The sequence below is a fragment of the Bombina bombina genome, chromosome 3, assembly GCF_027579735.1.
Source record: "Bombina bombina isolate aBomBom1 chromosome 3, aBomBom1.pri, whole genome shotgun sequence".
In the NCBI taxonomy this organism is placed as follows: Eukaryota; Metazoa; Chordata; class Amphibia; order Anura; family Bombinatoridae; genus Bombina; species Bombina bombina.
The window spans coordinates 291798125-291822827 of NC_069501.1; the positions used below are offsets into that span (position 1 = coordinate 291798125).

Consider the following 24703-nt stretch of genomic DNA (forward strand, 5'->3'; position numbering starts at 1 on the left):
CCATCCGGTAGAAGTCTTCATCCAAGCGGGGCAGAAGAGGTCTTCCATCCGATTGAAGTCTTCATCCAAGAGGCATCTTCTATCGTCATCCATCCGGAGTGGAGCGGCAGCATCCTGAAGTCCTCCGACGTGGAACATCCATCCTGGCCGACGACTGAACGACGAATGATGGTTCCCTTAAATGACGTCATCCAAGATGGCGTCCCTCGAATTCCGATTGGCTGATAGGATTCTATCAGCCAATCGGAATTAAGGTAGGAATATTCTGATTGGCTGATGGAATCAGCCAATCAGAATCAAGTTCAATCCGATTGGCTGATCCAATCAGCCAATCAGATTGAGCTCACATTCTATTGGCTGTTCCGATCAGCCAATAGAATGCGAGCTCAATCTGATTGGCTGATTCAATCAGCCAATCAGATTTTTCCTACCTTAATTCCGATTGGCTGATAGAATCCTATCAGCCAATCGGAATTCGAGGGACGCCATCTTGGATAACGTCATTTAAAGGAACCGTCATTCGTTGTTCAGTCGTCGGGCCAAGATGGATGTTCCGCGTCGGAGGTCTTCAGGATGCTGCCGCTCCACTCCGGATGGATGACGATAGAAGATGCCTCTTGGATGAAGACTTCAATCGGATGGAAGACCTCTTCTGCCCCGCTTGGATGAAGACTTCTACCGGATGGAGGACCTCTTCTTGCTCCGCTTGGATGAAGAATTTGGCTCGGCTGGGTGAAGACGACTCAAGGTAGGGAGATCTTCAGGGGCTTAGTGTTAGGTTTATTTAAGGGGGGTTTGGGTTAGATTAGGGGTATGTGGGTGGTGGGTTGTAATGTTGGGGGGGGTATTGTATGTTTTTTTTTACAGGCAAAAGAGCTGAACTTCTTGGGGCATGCCCCGCAAAGGGCCCTGTTCAGGGCTGGTAAGGTAAAAGAGCTTTGAACTTTAGTAATTTAGAATAGGGTAGGGCATTTTTTTATTTTGGGGGGCTTTGTTATTTTATTAGGGGGCTTAGAGTAGGTGTAATTAGTTTAAAATTGTTGTAATATATTTCTAATGTTTGTAAATATTTTTTATTTTTTGTAACTTAGTTCTTTTTTATTTTTTGTACTTTAGTTAGTTTATTTCATTGTATTTATTTGTAGATATTGTATTTAATTTATTTATTGATAGTGTAGTGTTAGGTTTAATTGTAGATAATTATAGGTATTTTATTTAATTAAGTTATTGATAGTGTAGTGTTAGGTTTAATTGTAACTTAGGTTAGGATTTATTTTACAGGTAAATTTGTAATTATTTTAACTATTTTAGCTATTAAATAGTTCTTAACTATTTAATAGCTATTGTGCCTGGTTACAATAATTACAAAGTTACCTGTAAAATAAATATTAATCCTAAAATAGCTATAATATAATTATAATTTATATTGTAGCTATATTAGGATTTATTTTACAGGTATTTATCTTTAAATAGGAATAATTTATTTAATAAGAGTTAATTTCGTTAGATTAAAATTATATTTAATTTAGGGGGGTGTTAGTGTTAGGGTTAGACTTAGCTTTAGGGGTTAATCCATTTATTAGAATAGCGGTGAGCTCCAGTCGGCAGATTAGGGGTTAATAATTGAAGTTAGGTGTCGGCGATGTTAGGGAGGGCAGATTAGGGGTTAATACTATTTATTATAGGGTTAGTGAGGCGGATTAGGGGTTAATAACTTTATTATAGTAGCGCTCAGGTCCGCTCGGCAGATTAGGGGTTAATAAGTGTAGGCAGGTGGAGGCGACGTTGTGGGGGGCAGATTAGGGGTTAATAAATATAATATAGGGGTCGGCGGTGTTAGGGGCAGCAGATTAGGGGTACATAGGGATAATGTAAGTAGCGGCGGTTTACGGAGCGGCAGATTAGGGGTTAAAAATAATATACAGGGGTCAGCGATAGCGGGGGCGGCAGAATAGGGGTTAATAAGTGTAAGGTTAGGGGTGTTTAGACTCAGGGTACATGTTAGAGTGTTAGGTGCAGACGTAGGAAGTGTTTCCCCATAGCAAACAATGGGGCTGCGTTAGGAGCTGAACGCGGCTTTTTTGCAGGTGTTAGGTTTTTTTTCAGCTCAAACAGCCCCATTGTTTCCTATGGGGGAATCGTGCACGAGCACGTTTTTGAGGCTGGCCGCGTCCGTAAGCAACTCTGGTATCGAGAGTTGCAGTGGCGTTAAATATGCTGTACGCTCCTTTTTTGGAGCCTAACGCAGCCATTCTGTGGACTCTCAATACCAGAGTTATTTTAAAGGTGCGGCCAGAAAAAAGCCAGCGTTAGCTAAGCGGGTCCTTACCGACAAAACTCTAAATCTAGCCGTATGTGAGGTCTGATTAGTATCAGTAAAGGGACAGAATATCTTCCTTTTTCTGCCGCTAATACCACTTCATACACAGCTAAGGGCCTTGTTGTCTCTCCCTGAGGTTGTCACATTGCTTCCCTACATTTAAATCATCTGACATGATAGCTCAAAAGCGCCCTCTAGTGTTGCTACTAGTGACATACAGTTATGTCCCTTCTAGTGTTTTTGTTAAAATTGCTTGTCTTCTTATCTCTATACACACAAGTGAGACCTGACAAACAAATATAGCTTATTAAGATATTTAAACACTTTACACTTGTAGCCATGACAATACATTTCTTTTTAAACCAGCATTGTTTAGTAGAAATTACTTTCTTGTGAGTTTATTTTAGGAGGCTTTGTTTTATTGACAACTTTAGATAGCAAGCTGGCAAACTGTCCAATGTCATCTAAATTTACCAATATCTGTTTAAATACTTTCATTAAAAAAAAAAGAAAACAAATGTTCCATATTAATTTTTGACCAATCATCCTTAAGTCTACAAAGCTACAAAATAAACTAATTTAGCCACTGCCTCAAGATGAGGAATCTCTATTGTGATATGGCAGCCTCGGTGCTGTATGCAACAGGATCAGCCATCTTAGACCACAGAGATAGAGCTTCTTCACCTCCATAGAGAGGAGGAATTATGTGTTTATTATGTTTTTTCCCATTTTAAATGAAGCAGTTTATCCAAAGATGCATTTCACCATAGAGACACAGATTTGGTCAAATACAAAATTAGAAGGCTCAGCAGATCTCACCATTTATGGTAAATTGTTTTTTTTTTTTAAACTAGAATGTTCCTTTAACAGGATCCTCAGTGGGTGTTAGAAACGTTGGCAACTATTACATTTATACAAGAATAAGATAGAATAAAGATGAGAAAAACATTGCTTACGTATCTGCTAGCCACACCACAGTCTTGTGACTTCGACTCATTTTAGATGGATCCTTAAGTCTGCAGAGAAAGTAAAAAAATAGTAGTTTATATAATTGCCATGTATAAAGTGACATTCTTACAGTCAAAAACCCTCCAATCTCAAGACTTATAACAATTTATAGTTAATATCAGTTTTTCATAAGAAACTAAAAAAAAAGATATTTTGTGATTCAGACAAATTCTTTTATCAATTTTCCTTAGTTCTCATGATATTCTGTGTGGAATAGATACCTAGGTAGGCATCTGGATCACTACATTGCAGGAAATAGCGCTGCCATCTAGTGTTCTTGCAAATGGATGACATTTTTGCAAAACTGCTACCATACAGTGCTCCAGAAATGGGCAGACTCTTTCCTAAATACCTTATAGAGTACAATTCCTAAAAAAAATCAATACAAAGCAACAATAATGTAGAAAACTACATAAATGTAGAAAAAAATAGCAGTGCTTCCTAATTTTAAAATCTGTCCTGCTTATAAAACAGCACATTAAGAGACGGATTTATTGTATATCTTCAAGAGAAGTGTGGGAAGTCACATGTACACCATACCTACTATAGGAATTTATATTACTTTTTAAGTCACTGCTATTATTTGGACAGTGATTCAAGTGTTATTGAAGTTAAAGGGGCATGATACCCAAATGTTGGGTATCATGAAAGTGGCACAGCTGTAAAAAGCTGACTAGAAAATATCACCTGAACATCTCTATGTAAAAAAGGAAGATATTTTACCTCGAAATTTCTTAAGTATTCACACCCCACTGTAAAGAGACTTTAAGCAGCCAATCAGGATGCTAGTCCAAGGACTTACAAGGGTGTGTGCATCTGGTATATGAAGGTACAGTCATGTTATTTTCCTATTCACTTATTCACTTTAAGGAAGTTTACTATGAAATCTCACAATATTTCAGTGAAATCGGATTATATCAAAGCAAAGCATGACACTGGCACTGCTTATGCTGATTGGCTATTTTTTTTTCTTCTTTTGAAATTTTGAAGTAAAATGTTCAGGTGATATTTTCATGTCAGCTTTTTATAGCTATGCTGCATCACTTTCAAGTGATTTAGCATATGAGTATTATGTCCCTTTAAGTGATTGATAAATGCCGATGCCTACAGCACCTTCCTTGGCCAAAATGGCTTCTAAGTATAAAAGGTAAGACTGCAGACAAACATCAAGCGGAGATTCATCCCAAGTAAAGGTTGAAGGAGTGCTAATCTTGCACAAATGCACCAAATTGTTCATCAATTAATACCTGTTCCTACCATAGATCAAACACTCCAAGGAGGACTGGAATCTAAGATAAAAACACTTCAATCTGTGATGGATGGTCTTTCAGGAGATATTTGTTATTTTTTTAAATAGTTTGATGCATGTAGAGTTGAGAATTTCAGATGTGGATGACAGGCAAAAGCTTAAGTTGATAACTTAGAAAACACATCAATGTGTGAATTTATCAGCATCAATAAAAACTGTGAAGCTGAAGGATTTTGCCGCTTCCCTTCTTACATATCTCATGAAAATATCAGATTTCACCATTCCCTTCTTAGTAGTGTGGTCTCACATCAGCATCAAGGAAGTGGACAACCTAGGCCAGTTACAGTTAAATATCTGAACTTTCAGGACAAAAAGACTCTGCTTTGAGCAGTGAAACAACATCCGGATATTTCTCATGTTGGAGGTCACATTAAACTTTCTCAGGATTACTCAGTGGATGTCAGTAAAAAGAGGAAATAACGTGCCCCTTATTATATAAAGAAGATAGACAAGTAGGATTACTCATCATGTCAGACTCCTTGTGCAGTGGGAACCAATTTGTTTTTAATCTCCAAAAGCTTTGCAGATGTACCTTGAGAAAGGAGGAAAAGAACAGGGATGACTTGTCTTTCCCATTGCTGATTATCATTTATTTACTGAGAAATTACCATAAAGTCCGACACTCCTAGTTGTGCACGTCATTCAGGGTTACTGCTTCAAAGAAGTTTATTTAATTAATGGAGCACAAACAATTGAGATGTTTCTGGATTACTCCCTTAATCATGCAATGTAAATAATTTATTTACTGGCCTTGGGAGGCCTCTGGGTAATCATAATCCCTTTTAATTAAATAAATGAAAATGAATAGAAAGGGATTTTAAAATGTTTAAGTATATCTTGATTGCACAATATATGTTGATAATTCTACTTTATACTGCTACTGTTAACTCTTTATTTAATTTTAATTGTTTTAGGTTTTATTTGTCTGTCTCTCCTTTCTTGGTAAATCCTGATGTAGGACTTTGCAATAGGTATGGCTATACAATAGTGTGTTTGTAGCTAAACATAGGAGATATGACACATACTATACCTATCCTATTACCTAGATAGCTTGATTAGTGGTACGGCGGTAGTGAGTTTCTGTTCATTTTATCATTTCTGTAACATACATACCTATTATATTGATTCCACATAGTCTAGGAAATACCCATAGTGTTTGTGTACTGTGGGGGTATAACCTTACCAATTAGACAATCTTAAATCAGATATAGTATTTTTCTAAGTTGCATTAAGTTTTTTAAGAGATTCATCTGCTCCAGCAGAACCGTAAAACTGATTAGGGGAATGAGTCAGTGGCGTATTTAGATTTTGTGCTGCCCTAGGGGCTTACAATTTCAATGCCCCTTCACCCCTAAGATTTTAGGCCTTTTTTGGCCATAATATTTTTTGGTCAGGGAGTAATGTGAATTTTTTTTATGGCATTTCAAAAATAAATGCTCACACACGCAGAGTTATACACATACAAATGCATGCAGGCACACACACACACATATACACACACATGATCTATTGCTGCAATATACTTAAAAACAAAACAAAAACAGATTTCTTTAAAAAACAATACTTCGCCAAACAAAATACTAAATGCTGAAAGCCAACAGAACTAAAGGCAATAGCTAGCTGAATAAAATAAAGGTTCAGAGCTACCTCTAAACTATAAGCTCCATGGGCAGTCTCTTATTATACCCCCCTAGGATGTAAGCTCTTTGGGCAAAATATCCTATTATATACCTGTATAAAAATTCTAAAATATCTGTAAGCTTCTTACAAATATAGCCACAAAAAAAGTGCTGGCCACTCTCAATCTGCTGTCCTGGGCAAGTGCCTCGTTTGCCTAGACCAAAATACAGCCCTGGAATGGGTAGAAGAAGTGCTATTTGCCTCACATGAGAGGAGAGGTCAGCTATTTTATAAAGTGTATTACTCCTAATTAGTGAGTTTGTGGGATGACACGGATGTTAGGAAGGGAACTATAATGGTCCAGTTGATTTATTTAAAAAATAAACAACCAAAAAACAGCAACACCGTTTCCATTCTCTAAACCTTTTTAATTTTTTTTTCAGGGTTAATGAACACAATTTTGGAAAATGCATAAATTAAAACTATATGTTACCTTTGAGATCCATACATTCCAATGAACAATGTTTTAGCAAGATGTACGTCACTGCTTAGACTTATTGTATGCGCCACAAACCTTAAAGCAGACTCTTCACACTTTTAGCTTGCTGTTACATGGATGAATGAGGGAAACTGTGCTTTACAAACTGGGGACGTAGTTTGTAATAAGTAAATGATTACTCAATGTCTGCAATAAATATTTGACTAAACTAATAACACACAGATAGTTGTACTTTTCAGATTTTGTGGTAAATTTACCATCCCTGCAGGTGGACAGTTTGCAAGTAGTGAATCTATCCACCTGAAATCACCACTTTTGATGTTTCAGAGGATTTTTGGGCGATGCTGCCCTCTGCCCCAGAGCAACCATTTCTGCTAGATGGAATGTCAATCGCCCCGAATAAGCGAGTGTCGTAGTGATTGATTTTGCCACTTCTAAGGGGGCGGAGAGAAGAAAAAAAAACCCGTTTTTGCTTCTTAAATATGTGTCATATGATCACTTGAGTGAACCTGCTCCACATAGCCAGAAAAGCTGCTCAATAAATATACCCCCTGTGTTTGTTTATAATTGTGACTTAGATGAAGGTCAAACTGCATTTTATTAGTAACCAATGCAGAAATCCAGGTAGTTCTAAAGGGTTTTAAAAACATTTTTCTTACAACTGTAAATATTATAGTTCAAAAAAGTAGAAGTGAATTTAAAAGTATCCTAAAATGACATGCTCTATCAGCAAGTATTGACTTTTTTACCCCTTTAAGGGACAGTCTACTCCAGAATTTTTATCGTTTAGAAAGATAGATAATCCCTTCATTACCCATTCCCTAGTTTTGCATAACCAACACGGTTATATTAATACACTTTTTATCTCTGATTACCTTCTATCTAAGCCTCTGCAAACTTCCCCTTATTTCAGTTTTTTTGATAGACTTGCATTTTAGCCAAATCAGTGCTGACTCCTAGGTAAATTAACAAGAGTGAGCACAATGTTATCTATATGCCACACATGAACTAGCAGTTTGAAAACAAAAAGATCCGGCAAACCTCAAGGCATTTTTTGAAAGAAAGTCTCTTTTTTATTGCAGGGAAAAAAAATTACAGGCTTAAAATGTGTCTAAAACATATATAAAACAAAAAAGTGAGGGGGTCACAGCAGGACTAGTTACAAGGTCTCACGCGTTTCGGCTTCCAACCAGCCTTACTCATAGACATAATCATTCTCAACCATTCAGGGCTTAAATAGCCCTAAGTTGATTGAAAATACCGGTCCTGCTGTGATCATGGTTATATTTAAAGGGACCACACCATAATACATCGAGAGGCAAATACCCTTATGACACTAATCACAATACTGCATATTTACAAAAAGGAAAAGTACATATAGGGTTATAAGTTTATATAAAACATAATAGTTACGTGAAAAAGTATATCTTATCTCTAAGCATAACTATATTAATTCTATACTTGGAATAAAGGTATATTAGGGTCACGTTGGATTCTTTATAATTATACTCTGAATGTTTTGGGGGTGTTTTTGAAAAACATTATATAAAATGCTGCTATTTCAAAATAATTCCACCCTTTCCTTCCCAAATAATCAAATATATACTCAACTGTTAGCCCTGTTAATTTTACCTACATATTACTTTACCTAAATCTTATAAAGAGTCCACCAAAATGTACCATCAATATGCAAATGTTTGTGCACAACTTAATAATTCGCAACCAAACTACTCTATAGTGCTTTATTTATTATTATATACACATATCTCCTAGCTATAATCAATAAGTAGATCCTAAGCTAAACGTGAGGAACATAATGTTTTTGAATTAAATACATAAATCATCTTCTATGCCAAAAGTTAATGACATCGTGATCTATATTCAGACCACCTGGTCTGCGAGTTTTTAACTGGAAAATCCAGTAAGCTTCTCTAAACAAAACTCTCTGTGCTCTGTCACCCCCCCTGGAAGAGGGTCTTACATACTCAATGATCTGCCATTTTAAACTACTCACATCTCGATTGTGCACCTGTATAAAATGCTGTGTCAAGCCTGAGCATTCAATTGATAGTTCAATATTTCTTAGGTGCTCACGTATACGTGTTCGTGCTTCTCTCGTTGAGCACCCCACGTATTGCTTGTCACATAAAGAGCATTCTACAAGATACACAATATGTGTGGTTCTACAGTTGGTCAGATCAAGAATATTATACACTCTCTGAGTCATTTTGGACTGAAAGGTGCGTGTAGTCTTTGCATAGCTGCATGAACTAGCAGTGTATAGCTGTGAAAATGCACTGAGATAAGAGGCGGCCTTCAATGTCTTAGAAATTAGCATATGAGCCTACAGTGATTGGCTGATATATGCAGGAACATGTCTACTTCTGTGCATAATTGGTCACAGCAAAGGAAGCAAGATAAATAACATTCAAGAGTTTTTTAAAGGGGTGTTTCCTGGGAACAACAATGCAGAGGTTAAACAATATGGTTAAAGGGACTCTGTACCCAAAAAATGTATTTCGTGATTCAGATTGAGCATGAAATTTTAAGCAACTTTCTAATTTACTCATATTATCAAATTTCTTCATTCTCTTGGTATCTTTATTTGAAATGCAAGAATGTAAGTTTAGATGCCGGCCCATTTTTGGTGAACAACCTGGGTTGTCCTTGCTGATTGGTGGATAAAATCATCCACCAATAAAAAAGTGCTGTCCAGAGTACTGAAACCAAAAAAAAGCTTTGATGCCTTCTTTTTCAAATAATGATAGCAAGAGAACAAAGAAAAAATGATAATAGGAGTAAATTAGAAAGTTGCTTAAAATTGCATGCTCTTTCTGAATTACAAAAGAAAAAAATTGGGTTCAGTGTCATGCAAGCAATAGTTCAATAATAAAATTTTCTGAACTCATTAGAGCAATTTTTTTACGTTTATAGCCCTTTAATAACAGGATTCATTTAAACAAGTGCATTTATTCTATAAGTACGTGCAAACCAATTTATCTAACTTGGTACAGACACAAAGTCATCAAGTAAACAAGAATATAACAATGATTCTTACTTCATAATTATAGAAGGCATTGGAATCTCCAGAAATTGTTCACGAATTGGGACAAAAGGCAGAAGTCCAGTGTAAAACAGGCCAACGAGAAGCAGAACACGTTGAATACAAAAAAGTAGTGGGATTTCACAGTTCTAGAAATGAAAACACATAACTTAATTTTTTCTAAGCTTTTATATATTGCATGTTAATGAATACATAAAACATATTTATAGTATATCTCTATTTCACGATGAATTAAAGATTATTAAGAAAAACATCATTTATGCTTACCAGATAAATTCCTTTCCTTCATGGCAGGGAGAGTCCACAACTTCATTCCTTACTGTTGGGATTTACAACACCTGGCCAAAAGGAAGAGGCAAAGACACCCCAGCCAAAAGGAGGAGGCAAAGACACCCCAGCCAAAAGGCTTAAATATTCCCCCCACTTCCCCATATCCCCCAGTCCTTCTGCCGAGGAATCAAGGAAAAGTAGGAGAAACATAAGGGTATAAAGGTGCCAAAAGAAATAATATAAAAAAGGAGCCGCCCAACAAAAATAAATTACGCGCGGGGTCATGGACTTTCCCTGCCAGGAAGGAAAGGAATTTATCTGGTAAGCATAAATTATGTTTTCCTTCCATAAGGCAAGGAGAGTCCACAACTTCATTCCCCTTATGGGGAAAAAAGGCATTCCTTACTGTTGGGAAAACTATACCCAAGCTCCAGAGGACATTGAAGGAAAAACGGGAGGGAACAAAAAAAAAAGGCAGACCCTCTTCTGAGGGCACCACAACCTGCAAAACATTTCTCCTGAAAGTTGCTTCTTCTGAAGCAAAGACATCAAACTTGTAACATTTAAAAAAAAGTGTGCGAGAACCAGGTTATCCTTTCAGGAGGCTGTCGCCCGCTGTCTCATAAGCTATGCGGATGACACTCCTCAACCAGAAAGATAGGGAAGTCGTAGTAGCCTTCTCCCCCTTATGCTTCCCCGTATAGATGAAAAACAAAGAGGAAGATTGTCTGAATTCCTTAGTAGCCTAAAGATAGAACTTCAAGGCACGAACCACATCTAGATTGTGAAGTAAGCGTTCCTTTGCTGAAGAAGGATTAGGACACAAAGAAGAAACAACAATGTATTGATTAATGTTACGATCAGACACCACCTTAGGGAGGATGCCTAATTTAGTACGTAAAACCGCCTTATCAGCATGGAAAACAAGATAAGGGGGGGGGGTCACATTTCAAAGCATAAATCTCAGAAACTTTGCGCGCAGAGGCAATAGCCACAAAAAAAATACCTTTCAAGATAACAATTTAATGTCAACAATATGCATAGGCTCAAAAAGAGCCTGATGCAAAACACTAAGAACAAGATTGAGGCGCCAAGGCGGAGCCCCAGATCTAAACACAGGTCTGATCCTAGTCAGAGCCTTAACAAAGGACTGCACATATGGAAGCTCAGCCAATCTCTTGTACAGTAACACCGACAGAGCCAATATCTGTCCCTTCAGGGAACTAGTAGATACTGATCAGGGAAGAAGCATACTATTTAACCCCTATAATATTAGTGTAATTCTAATGAAAACAGAATCAGTTAACCATACTGACACATTTTCTCACAACTAGATTATTATAACTGTTTTCATTAGCAAAAACATATATACATCATATATGAAAACTGATAACTAAATGAAAACAAAATCAGTTAACCATACTGATACATTCTCTCACAACCAGTCTATGGTAACAGTTTTCATTAGCAACGTATAGACATCATATATGAATAGTAATAACGATTAGATTACACTGATATATCATATATGAACAGTACTAATAACTGTACTATACCTACATATCATATATGAACAGTACATATGACTATATTATACATATAATCTGTCCCGGGGCTATTTAACTACACCTATGCTTGTCTTATATCTATGCTCTGTCTTAGTATTCCTCTGACAATCTTAGCAACAACCTATGGCCTAGATTTAGAGTTTGGCGGTAGCCGTCAAAACCAGCGTTAGAGGCTCCTAACGCTGGTTTTAGGCTACCGCTGGTATTTGGAGTCAGTCAGGAAAGGGTCTAACGCTCACTTTGCAGCCGCGACTTTTCCATACCGCAGAGCCCCTTACGTCAATTGCGTATCCTATCTTTTCAATGGGATCTTTCTAACTCCGGTATTTAGAGTCGTGGCTGAAGTGAGCGTTAGAAATCTAACGACAAAACTCCAGCCGCAGAAAAAAGTCAGTAGTTAAGAGCTTTCTGGGCTAACGCCGGTTTATAAAGCTCTTAACTACTGTGCTCTAAAGTACACTAACACCCATAAACTACCTATGTACCCCTAAACCGAGGTCCCCCCACATCGCCGCCACTCGATTAATTTTTTTTAACCCCTAATCTGCCGACCTCCACCTACGTTATACTTATGTACCCCTAATCTGCTGCCCCTAACACCGCCGACCCCTATATTATATTTATTAACCCCTAACCTGCCCCCCACAACGTCGCCGCCAGCTACCTACAATAATTAACCCCTAATCTGCCGACCGCAAAGCGCCGCCACCTACATTATAGCTATGTACCCCTAATCTGCTGCCCCTAACACCGCCGACCCCTATATTATATTTATTAAACCCTAATCTGCCCCCCTCAACGTCGCCTCCACCTGCCTACACTTATTAACCCCTAATCTGCCGAGCGGATCTCACCGCTACTATAATAAAGTTATTAACCCTAATCCGCCTCACTCCCGCCTCAATAACCCTATAATAAATAGTATTAACCCCTAATCTGCCCTCCCTAATATCGCCGACACCTAACTTCAATTATTAACCCCTAATCTGCCGACCGAATCTCGCCGCTACTGTAATAAATGGATTAACCCCTAAAGCTAAGTCTAACCCTAACACTAACACCCCCCTAAGTTAAATATAATTTAAATCTAACTAAATAAATTAACTCTTATTAAATAAATTATTCCTATTTAAAGCTAAATACTTACCTGTAAAATAAACCCTAATATAGCTACAATATAAATTATAATTATATTATAGCTATTTTAGGATTAATATTTATTTTACAGGCAACTTTGTAATTATTTTAACCAGGTACAATAGCTATTAAATAGTTAATAACTATTTAATAGTTACCTAGTTAAAATAATTACAAAATTACCTGTAAAATAAATCCTAACCTAAGTTACAATTAAACCTAACACTACACTATCAATAAATTAATTAAATACAATACCTACAATTACCTACAATTAAAGCTAACACTACACTATCAATAAATTAATTAAATACAATACCTACAATTCACTACAATTAAACCTAACACTACACTATCAATAAATTAATTAAATACAATTCCTACAAATAAATACATTGAAATAAACTAACTAAAGTACAAAAAATAAAAAAGAACTAAGTTACAAAAAATAAAAAAATATTTACAAACATTAGAAAAATATTACAACAATTTTAAACTAATTACACCTACTCTAAGCCCCCTAATAAAATAATAAAGCCCCCAAAATAAAAAAATGCCCTACCCTATTCTAAATTAAAAAAGTTCAAAGCTCTTTTACCTTACCAGCCCTGAACAGGGCCCTTTGCGGGGCATGCCCCAAAGAATTCAGCTCTTTTGCCTGTAAAAAAAACACATACAATACCCCCCCCCCCCAACATTACAACCCACCACCCACATACCCCTAATCTAACCCAAACCCCCCTTAAATAAACCTAACACTAAGCCCCTGAAGATCTTCCTACCTTATCTTCACCATACCAGGTTCACCGATCGGTCCTCGGAAGTCTTGATCCAAGCCTCGGAAGTGTTGATCCAAGCCCAAGCGGGGGGCTGAAGAGTGACGTCCATCCTCGGGCTGAAGTCTGGATCCAAGCGGCGACTGAAGAAATCCATCATCGGGCTGAAGTCGGAAGTCCATCATCGGGATGAAGTCTTCTATCAAGAAGCATCTTCAATCTTCTTTCTTCCGGAGCCATCATCTTCCAGCCGACGCGGAAAATCCTCTTCTCCCGACGCCTACTCGCCGAATGACGGTTCCTTTAAATGACGTCATCCAAGATGGCGTCTGTCGAATTCCAATTGGCTGATAGGATTCTATCAGCCAATCGGAATTAAGGTAGGAAAATTCTGATTGGCTGATGGAATCAGCCAATCAGATTGAAGTTCAATCCGATTGGCTGATCCGATCAGCCAATCAGATTGAGCTTGCATTCTATTGGCTGTTCTGATCAGCCAATAGAATGCGAGCTCAATCTGATTGGCTGATTCCATCAGCCAATCAGAATTTTCCTACCTTAATTCCGATTGGCTGATAGAATCCTATCAGCCAATTGGAATTCGACAGACGCCATCTTGGATGACGTCATTTAAAGGAACCGTCATTCGGCGAGTAGGCGTCGGGAGAAGAGGATGTTCCGCGTCGGCTGGAAGATGATGGCTCCGGAAGAAAGAAGATTGAAGATGCTTCTTGATAGAAGACTTCATCCCGATGATGGACTTCCGACTTCAGCCCGATGATGGATTTCTTCAGTCGCCGCTTGGATCCAGACTTCAGCCCGAGGATGGACGTCACTCTTCAGCCCCCCGCTTGGGCTTGGATCAACACTTCCGAGGCTTGGATCAAGACTTCCGAGGACCGATCGGTGAACCTGGTATGGTGAAGATAAGGTAGGAAGATCTTCAGGGGCTTAGTGTTAGGTTTATTTAAGGGGGGTTTGGGTTAGATTAGGGGTATGTGGGTGGTGGGTTGTAATGTTGGGGGGGGTATTGTATGTGTTTTTTTTACAGGCAAAAGAGCTGAATTCTTTGGGGCATGCCCCGCAAAGGGCCCTGTTCAGGGCTGGTAAGGTAAAAGAGCTTTGAACTTTTTTTAATTTAGAATAGGGTAGGGCATTTTTTATTTTGGGGGGCTTTGTTATTTTATTAGGGGGCTTAGAGTAGGTGTAATTAGTTTAAAATTGTTGTAATATTTTTCTGATGTTTGTAAATATTTTTTTATTTTTTGTAACTTAGTTCTTTTTATTTTTTGTACTTTAGTTAGTTTATTTCATTGTATTTATTTGTAGATATTGTATTTAATTAATTTATTGATAGTGTAGTGTTAGGTTTAATTGTAGGTAATTGTAGGTATTTTATTTAATTAATTTTTTGATAGTGTAGTGTTAGGTTTAATTGTAACTTAGGTTAGGATTTATTTTACAGGTAATTTTGTAATTATTTTAACTATTTTAGCTATTAAATAGTTCTTAACTATTTAATAGCTATTGTACCTGGTTAAAATAAATACAAAGTTGCCTGTAAAATAAATATAAATCCTAAAATAGCTATAATATAATTATAATTTATATTGTAGCTATATTAGGATTTATTTTACAGGTAAGTATTTAGCTTTAAATAGGAATAATTTATTTAATAAGAGTTAATTAATTTCGTTAGATTTAAATTATATTTAACTTAGGGGGGTGTTAGTGTTAGACTTAGCTTTAGGGGTTAATACATTTATTAGAATAGCGGTGAGCACCAGTCGGCAGATTAGGGGTTAATGTTTGAAGTTAGGTGTCGGCGATGTTAGGGAGGGCAGATTAGGGGTTAATACTATTTATTATATGGTTAGTGAGGCAGATTAGGGGTTAATAACTTTATTATAATAGCGGTGCGGTCCGCTCGGCAGATTAGGGGTTAATAAGTGTAGGCAGGTGGAGGCGAGGTTGTGAGGGGCAGATTAGGGGTTAATAAATATAATATAGGGGTCGGCGGTGTTAGGGGCAGCAGATTAGGGGTACATAGGGATAATGTAAGTAGCGGCGGTTTACGGAGCGGCAGATTAGGGGTTAATAATAATATGCAGGTGTCAGCGATAGCGGGGGCGGCAGATTAGGGTTTAATAAGTGTAAGGTTAGGGGTGTTTAGACTCGGGGTACATGTTAGAGTGTTAGGTGCAGACCAAGTAAGTGTTTCCCCATAGCAAACAATGGGGCTGCGCTAGGAGCTGAACGCGGCTTTTTTGCAGGTGTTAGGTTTTTTTTCAGCTCAAACAGCTATGGGCGAATCGTGCACGTTTTTGAAGCTGGCCGCGTCCGTAAGCACCGCTGGTATAGAGAGTTGAAGTTGCGGTAGATATGCTCTACGCTCCTTTTTTGGAGCCTAACGCAGCCATTCTGTGAACTCTCAATACCAGCGGTATTTAAAAGGTGCGGCCAGAAAAAAGCATGCATAGCCAACGCACCCCTTTGGCCGCAGAACTCTAAATCTAGGCGTATGCATGTTGTTGTCCTTGCTATATCTTACAACATATTTAGTTCCTCTTGGTTTATATTACCAATAACCTTGCATCAGTGTGCTATTACCCTTTGGCACGATAAGATTTCTACCCATATAGGAGACGTTGAATTTGATTATTTATAGGATTGGTTAATACCACTTGTTGTTTTTAAGTGTTTGTCCCTATTTTAACTTTTTTCTCAATAAAATTTGATATTTTAACCTCTTGTTTTTTTCCCCCTTAGGGGGAATTGTAGTGTTTTTTATAGTGATATTTCTCTTAATCACATGGACATATAATTCCTAATTTGGCTAGTATAGAGAAGTTGAGTGCTTTTGTAGTTAAACAACCTTCTTTTGGTTTCAACCTTCTTTTGCAACTAGTAGATAGACCCTTCTTAAGTCCATCCTGGAGAAAAGATAAAATTCTGGCAACCTTAACCTTACGAAAAAGACAGGATACTCCAGCCCAGTCGTAATCTTAAAAAGGGACCTTTATTGGTAAATATGGTCCAAAGAACAAAAAATGAGCAACGTTTCGGATCTACATTAGACCCTTAATCATGATTAAGGATCTAATGTAGATCCAAAACAATGCTCAATTTTTTTACTTTGGACCATATGTACCAAAATAAAGGTCCCTTTTTAAGATTATGACTAGGCTAGAGTATCCTTTCTTTTTCATGTATGCTGCAAGGGTTTGACTGGCCTTTAACTCTGTGCCCTCCTTAAACTTGCTTGGTGCTGTTCCTTACTTCAAGTTTGTGCAACCATAGCCTTATGTCAGGAAAAACCACGCTCTTCACACCAGAACAAGTAAGTCCTCCACACTTTGTGGTAGATACGACGAGTAACTGGCTTACGAGCTTGAACCAGAGTGTCGATAACACTAAGACTAAGCGTTCAATCTCCACGCAGTCAGCCTCAGAGAATCTAGATTTTGATGAACGAAGGGGTCCTATATCAGCAGATCTCTGCGACAAAGTAACCTCGACTGAGGAGATGAGGACATCCCCACCAGATCCGCAAACCCCGTCCTTCGCAGCCACGATGGAGCAATCAGACTCACTGATGCTTGCTCCTGCTTGATGCGAGCCACCACTTGAGGGAAAAGCGGTATTGGAGTAAAAGATATATGAGTCTGAACTTCCATAGTACTGATAGGGCATCTATTATTTCCGCCTGAGGATCCCTCAACCTATAACTGGGTAGCTTGGTATTGAGGCGGGATGCCATGAGATCTATCTCCGGTGTCCCCTACTCTCTGCATATCTCTGCAAACACCTAGGGTGGAGAGACCATTCCCCTGGGTGAAAGAATTGCCTGCTGAGGAAGTCCTCTTCCCAGTTGTCCACACCCAGAATGTGGATCGCTGACAGCATACATCTGTGAGTCTCTGCCCACTCTAGTATCTGAAATACTACTCTCATCGCCAAGGGACTTCTCGTTCCCCCCTGATGGTTGATGTAGGTAACCAAGGTTATATTGTCTGAATGGAATCTGATAAACTGGGACGAACCCAGAAGGGGTAAAGCCTTTAAAGGCATTGAAGATTGCCCGGAGTTCCAATATATTGATCGGAAGGGAGGACTCCTCTTGAGTCCACAGACCTTGTGTCTTCTTGGCACCCCAAACGGCTCCCCAGGTGGAAAGGCTTGCGTCCATAGTCACAATCTCCCAGGACGGTCTCAAGAAGCATGTGCCTTGGGATATGATCTGGACAGAGCCACCAGGAGAGCGAGTCTCTTGACAGGTTGTCCAGCACAATCTGTTGAGACAGATCTGAATGGTCACCATTCCATTTTCTTAGCATGCATAGTTGTAAGGGTCTGAGATGGAATTTGGCAAAGGGAATTATGTCCATACAGGACAGCATGAGTCCAATCACCTCCATACACTGGGCCACTGGAGAGCAAGACATGCAGTTGATAGCTTCCATCCATGTGATCAAAGAAGACTGAGAAGGGACTCTGAGTGTTCTGCCGCTAGATGAAAAGATGGTATCTGTACCAAGATATCGCCCAGGTAAGGCGCTACTGCAATACCTCGTGTTCTGGCAACAGTTAGAAGAGCCCCCAGAACCTTCAAAAATATCCTTAGAGCAGTAGCTAGGTCAAACGGAAGAGCTATTAACTGGAAGTGCTGGTCCAGAAAGGCAAACCTCAGGAACTGAAAATGTTCCCTGTGTATCGGAACATGAAGGTATGCAGCCTTCAGGTCTATGGTGGACATAAATTGCCCTTCCTGAACCAGAGGAAGGATTAACCGTATTGTCTCCATCTTGAAAGAGGGAATACTCAAAAACTTGTTTAGGCACGTTAGGTCGAGAATTGGATGAAAAGTTCCCTGCCTTTGGAACCACGAAAAGGTTTGAATAAAACCCCAAACCTCTTTCTGCTGTAGGTACCAGGACAAATACTCCTAGAGAGGAGAGATCCCGTACACAACCTAAAAAGGCAGTCCTCTTTTCTGGTCTTGTAGACAGTCTGGAGAGTAGAAATCTGCCCCTGGGCGGATGAGATTTGAATCCTATCCGGTATCCCTGAGATACAACCTCAAGGATCCAAGGATCCTGTACATCCTGGAACTAAGCGTCTGAAAAAAAGAGACAGTCTGCCCCCTACTCGATCTTATCCCGGATCAGGGGCCATCTCTTCATGCCGATTTGTTCTCGGATGGCTTTTTAGTCTGTTTGGACTTATTCCAGGACTGAGCCGGCTTCCAAGTACTCTTGGGCTGCTCTGACTAGGATGAGGATTGCTATCGTGATTTGTCAGAACAAAAGGAATGAAAATTAGACAATTGCCGTCCCTTAGGCCTATTCTTCTTATCCTGTGTTAGGAAGGCACCTTTCCCTCCAGTAACTGTAGAAACAATGGAGTCCAGCCCTGGACCGAATAAAATCATCCCTTTGAAAGGAAGAGAAAGGAGTCTGGATTTATAAGTCATATCCGCAGACCAAAACTTCAATCAGAGAGCCCGGCGGGTTAGTACCGCAAAGCCAGAAGCCTTTGCATTTAGGCGAATAATCTGCATATTCGCGTCACAAATAAAGGAGTTGGCAATTCTCAGAGCTTTAATTCTCTCCTGAATATCCTCGAGGGGAGTCTCCACCTCAATGAGCTCTGACAGAGTGTCGCACCAGTAGGTAGCTGCTTCAGCAACCACGGCTACAGCTGCCGGCGGTTGAAATAAAAACCCTGTATGTTGAAAAATCTTTCTCAGAAAAGTTTCCATTTTCTTATCCATAGGCTCTCTAAAAGAAGAAATGTCTTCCAGAGGGATAGTAGTACGCTTAGCAAGCGTAGAAATAGCGTCATCCACCTTAGAGATGGAGCCCCACAAATCAAATTGAGAGTCAGGGACTGGGAATAATTTTTTAGATGAAGGGGAAGTTCCTATCCTTTCCCATTAGTTACTAATAATGATTGCCATCTTAACTGGCACAGGAAAAGTCAGAGGGACCTTCCTGTCTTCATAAAATCTGCCTAATTTAGGGATCTTAGGTTCCTTTGGAACCTCTAGCGTAGACCGAACCTCCTTTAATAAAAAATGCAGATGCTCAATTTTAAATCTAAAGGAGGGTTTCTCCACTGAAGGAGGTTTAGAAATTGAAGTTTTCGACTCAGAACGTTCACCCTCTGAAGCTACAGAGGTTAACTCATCCTCGGATCGCTGGGACATGGTAGCTTAATCCGACAAATATTTAGATGACTCTAGGTCAGGAGAACTATGCTTAACCTTTCTCTTACATTTGCCAGAGGGAGGTAAGGCACTCATGGCCACAGACACCGCCGATTTTAACTGCGCCGTAAAATCCACAGGAAAAAAGTCCCCTCCAGATGGAGGATTAGTTGAGCCGCGGGGAAATGCATGGGGAGCAGGTAGTGTAGAAAGGGTATTAATCTCTCGGTACACAGATTGCTGAGAGGTAGATGGCTCAAAGGGGCTAATAGCGCTATGAGTATTAGCAGGCTTGTTCTTAGACATTAGAACAGTGCTTAGACAAATGGAACAAAATTGAGCAGGCGGGCAAACTACGGCCTCCTCACAATATAAACAGGAATTATTAAACAGTACAAAAAGAGCGGAACCTTCTAATGTAGTACCTGAGTCCTCCATTGCTAAGATATATCCACAAAAGGACAGACAAAAAAAGAACGCTTTTATTAAAAAAACAGCACCTTTATAATCACAATGGCTGGGGCACTCACAACCTCCTAGACCCAGACAGCTAACCATGAAAATGCTCTCCTTAGGAGTGATGTCCGCAGCAGGATTGTATGGAAATGAAAAGACCACACCCGGTTACTTGGTGTGTAGGTCAGGACTTCCCCTGCTATGAAAAAGGCGCTAAGCTATTATGAGCTGTGCAACACTCAAAAACAAAAGTGAAACCTGTTTTTTCCAAGCCAAAAGCACACAGTCTATGAGCCCCAAAACTCTCACATTAAAGCAGTTATAAATAACCCCTAGCTGTTCAAATAATCTCCCTGAAGGAGATATTAACCCTTGATCCAATCGAGGCATAAAGGAGCCACACTTTGATCCTAATAGCAAAAGTGTATATATAAAACAGTCTTACCCTCCAGGATCCATGCTGTGGAACAGGCACAGCTTCTCAAGTGTGACAGTCTTGCAGCGACGCTCTGACATTATTATTTATTATTATTATCGGTTATTTGTAGAGCGCCAACAGATTCCGCAGCGCTGGACATGGACTTGAGTGTGTAACAGCAAGCAGTGAAACTCGTCAACACTGATTGCTCAGGAGCTGTTAGGCGACAGTCTGGATGGGTTCACAGAAAAACTTTCCCTGCATCTCCAGCCTCTAACTTTCATGAATACTCTCACTGAAAGGTTGACATGATTACGTAAAACTCCATTACTTTCTTGAAAGGAACATACCCATCACAGGACTATCCAAATCTTCTGACACCTCCTATAGTGACGAAAGACAAAGAATGAGGGATAGGGGAAGTGGGAGGGATATTTAAGCCTTTTGACTGGGATGTCTTTGCCTCCTCCTGGTAGCCAGGTGTTCTATTTCCCAACAGTAAGGAATGAGCTTGTGGACTCTCCCTGCCTTATGGAAGGAAAGTAAAAAGTATATGAAACTTGTAAAATTAAACCAACAACCATATTACCTATTTAAGTGGTCTTCAGCATTATACATAATATTGACTGCGGTGAACTGCAAAATAGATATGCAAAAGAAATGCAGACTGATCTAAGACTGAATTAAGAGGATGAGAAGGTAGAAGAATATTGACATCTGCACATGACATTTTTACTAAACTGCTCACAAAGTGTGATCTAAAACAAATGAGAATATGACAACAGAATATATATATATATATATATATATGCACTAAACAGTGATGTCACTACTGAACCTCTATCTTGTGATAAGAGTGACTTAAATGGAATGTTATGAAAGCTAGATGAATCTAGTGGCCATAGCAACTATTTACTGCTGAAGTATAATGCTCCCTGATGCAGCTTAAGTGACTGACATACATTGCTGTCTGTACTATATTCAGTATTATTATATTGGCACTACTATTGCACAGAGCTGTATAATAGGCTAAATGCATCATCCCAATAGCGCAAATACAGGGGTCTTAAAGATCTTAACTGAGACAGGCCCATGCCTCTAGGGGACCCATTTGTATCCTACAATCAGTAGTGACATCATTCCACCTGCATCAAGTATGGCCATTCTGTGGGGCCCCTGCAAACCAGGCTCACAGCTTAAGGAAAGTGTATGGATTTGTCTTTGGTGGCAGGGTTTTCTAGATGGCTGCCAAAATGCTGCTGTGCTGAAAAACCTGCCACCATATATTTACAGGAAGGCAAATCCTCTACCAAGACTAACCAAGGGGGAAGGATGAGTCATATTAATAGAGAAGCAGCTCTTTCTCCTATGTGACAGAAAGGGCGCTGTTAAAATAGGGGGTACCACCATAGCATGTACCTGGGACTAGCGAGACCTAATTACGCCCCTGAATCATACCCTTGCACCGACACTGACATTCTTACATTAAACTTATACTGCTGTATATTTGCCTAGCACTGAGTGGTATATGTAAGTAAAGATTTACAGACATGCACTGCATTGAACAGTGGTATAAAGGAGAGGAGAGCCCTGGAGGCGATATCTCCAGAAGGATATAAACAACCAGGAGAGGTTCAATTAAGTAAATATGTATCGCTTAGAGGAAAGAAGGGAAAGAGGTGATATGATAGCAACTTTCAAATACATTAAGGGGCTACATAAAGCTGAGGTTGTGAGTATTTTTCATAAAAAATTAAAATTCAAGAACAAGGGGTCATGATCTCAAGCTGAAGGGTAGTAGATTCAGGAGTAATTTGTGGACGCACTTCTTTACAGAAAGGGGGATTGATTCATGGAATAAACTTCTACAAGAGGTTAAGAATGCCTGGGATAAGGATAAGGCTATCCTACGAACTAGATAAGTTTATACTTTTAGGAAATATTGGGCAGATTTGTTGGGGCTATGGTTTTTATCTGCCGTCAAAATCTATGTTTCTATGTTAAGTTACCAAATAGTTCCCCCTATACAGCAGTATCTACTTGTCATATCTCGGCTGCTTAGCACGTAGAAGGTCCTGGGATCAAGAACCAGTGGGACTACTGCAGGTTCCTTTGAGCTGCAAATCGGAGGAAGTGTTTTCATCTTAAGAACTCTTAAGATATATATAATGTCCCAACAGCAATATTGTAGCCACAACAATTTTGCATCTTAAATTTCTTCATTTTCACAAGGTTTCCATGAGCATATAGCAATATCACTTCTGTATCAATGCTGAGTGTAGATAACAATGCCCAAGGGTTATCATAACAATAACCCTACTCGCCACAAAGTTGCCAATTCATTTTCATGAAGATGGGTGGATGGTGACATTATCAGGCAGTGAGATCTCGATAGTAACAAGAACTCTGGCAACAACATTACAACACATTTTATACACATTGGCAATTATGTGAACAGATCTGGTCTACACATACCTCCTTGTGACACTTCTGTACTATCTCATAATCTGCATTTCCCCACACAGTCAGACCTTCTCTCTTGTATTGTTTCACCAGGTCAGAAACCTACAAGAAGATAAAGACGTGTAAACAAATATATCTAAATCTTATTTCAATACTTTTCTGAGAACATCTTTGGCACTCCAATTTTTCACTTGCATGATAATTGTGCATAAAATAACATTTTAACTCAGCCAGGTTAGCAAATTACAAGTCGAAACTAAAAAGATAACGTGCAAGCAAAAGTCTGATGTGCACTAACTTCAGGACTTCAGATGTCAAGACCGCGCCAACGTCTTCTCCTCATAGACTTCTATGGAGGACGCCATTAAAAACAAACAACTAACAGTTATTGCTCGCATGCTATCGGAAGGTAGTTATGAATTGTAAATGTTTACATATATCTATATATATTATTTTTTATAGGTATATAGCCCCAAATCTAAAACTCTAAAAACCAAACTTTTTAAATATTTTTTTTTTAAATTTAATTATGAAAAATTACAATTTTTCCCCACCAGTAGATAACAATCTTTTCTGTCTGTATCTTTGTTTTTTTCTGTTCTAAAATGCAAATAATAGTCAATATTTATTCAAAAAATATATATTACCTTTCTGATTACATTACTGTACTAGCTTTCTTAAGATACTATGTATACAAAAATAATAATAAAATATATACGAGAGAGAGAGAGTGATAATCGCAGTGGTCTCTTAATTTTTTGCAGAGTTCGGAATAGTTTGGATTTTGGAATATTTGTATCTTTAAAATGGGTATAAAAATAAGAGGGAAAGCAAGCATTATATTGGCACACTTGCAGGTTATATTACCAGGGAAGATAAGTGGTGAGGTGCGGTATATATCTCAGATATTCAACCATAAGTTTATAAAATATAACCTTTATTATTTATTGAAATATAAAAAAAGAACTGTGGACCATGCCATCATTAAAAACATGTGTTCGTGTGATATGTATGATTGTGTTTATTTAAAAGCACAAAAAGGAAAACAAAAAATGAAACACTAATCCTCCAATAAGAGCAACAAATGCCTAGCAATTAAAGTTAAGCAATTAAAGAACATGTGTGGGCAATGCTGTTTATATATATCAGTACAAAATCTCAATATAGATGGATTTCTACAAAGTGAGCGGTTTCCCAATATCGTTATCTATCAGTGTGGAGGTGATAGAAAAAATTTTCTACACCAGATTATAGTATATTGAGTATATAGGGAAATAGCCTGATCATCTAATCAACACTAGATGGTGTATAAGATACTCCAAATTGCTAAGCTGCGTAACAATAATTTCTTGTGAGACTATTCACAGTATAAGAATACACTACACAAATAGGTACCGTGATACCACTAAGTAAATAAGAGGCAGATATAGAGAGAGAATTCCCTCTGTATTAACCCTGATCCTTATACTGAAATTGTTCTATATCTGGCTTAGCACACCAGCAACAGTTTAAATATCATCGTACCTAAGTACACTGATATAATCCACAAATTCCCCACCAGCGGCTAACGTAGTTAAAGTTCAATTA

At 38.6% G+C, this 24703-nt stretch overlaps 1 protein-coding gene across 1 annotated transcript in view; it reads right to left on the reverse strand.

Moving 5' to 3' along the window:
* GDPD1 (glycerophosphodiester phosphodiesterase domain containing 1) overlaps positions 1-24703 on the reverse strand; it is a 286956-nt gene that overhangs the window by 22478 nt on the left and 239775 nt on the right. The window contains exons 6-8 of the mRNA XM_053706354.1: positions 23129-23218; positions 9815-9948; positions 3277-3336 (exon numbers count right to left, since the gene is read on the reverse strand). Coding sequence (XP_053562329.1) covers positions 3277-3336; positions 9815-9948; positions 23129-23218 — 284 coding nt within the window. The remainder of the gene's footprint in view (positions 1-3276; positions 3337-9814; positions 9949-23128; positions 23219-24703) is intronic.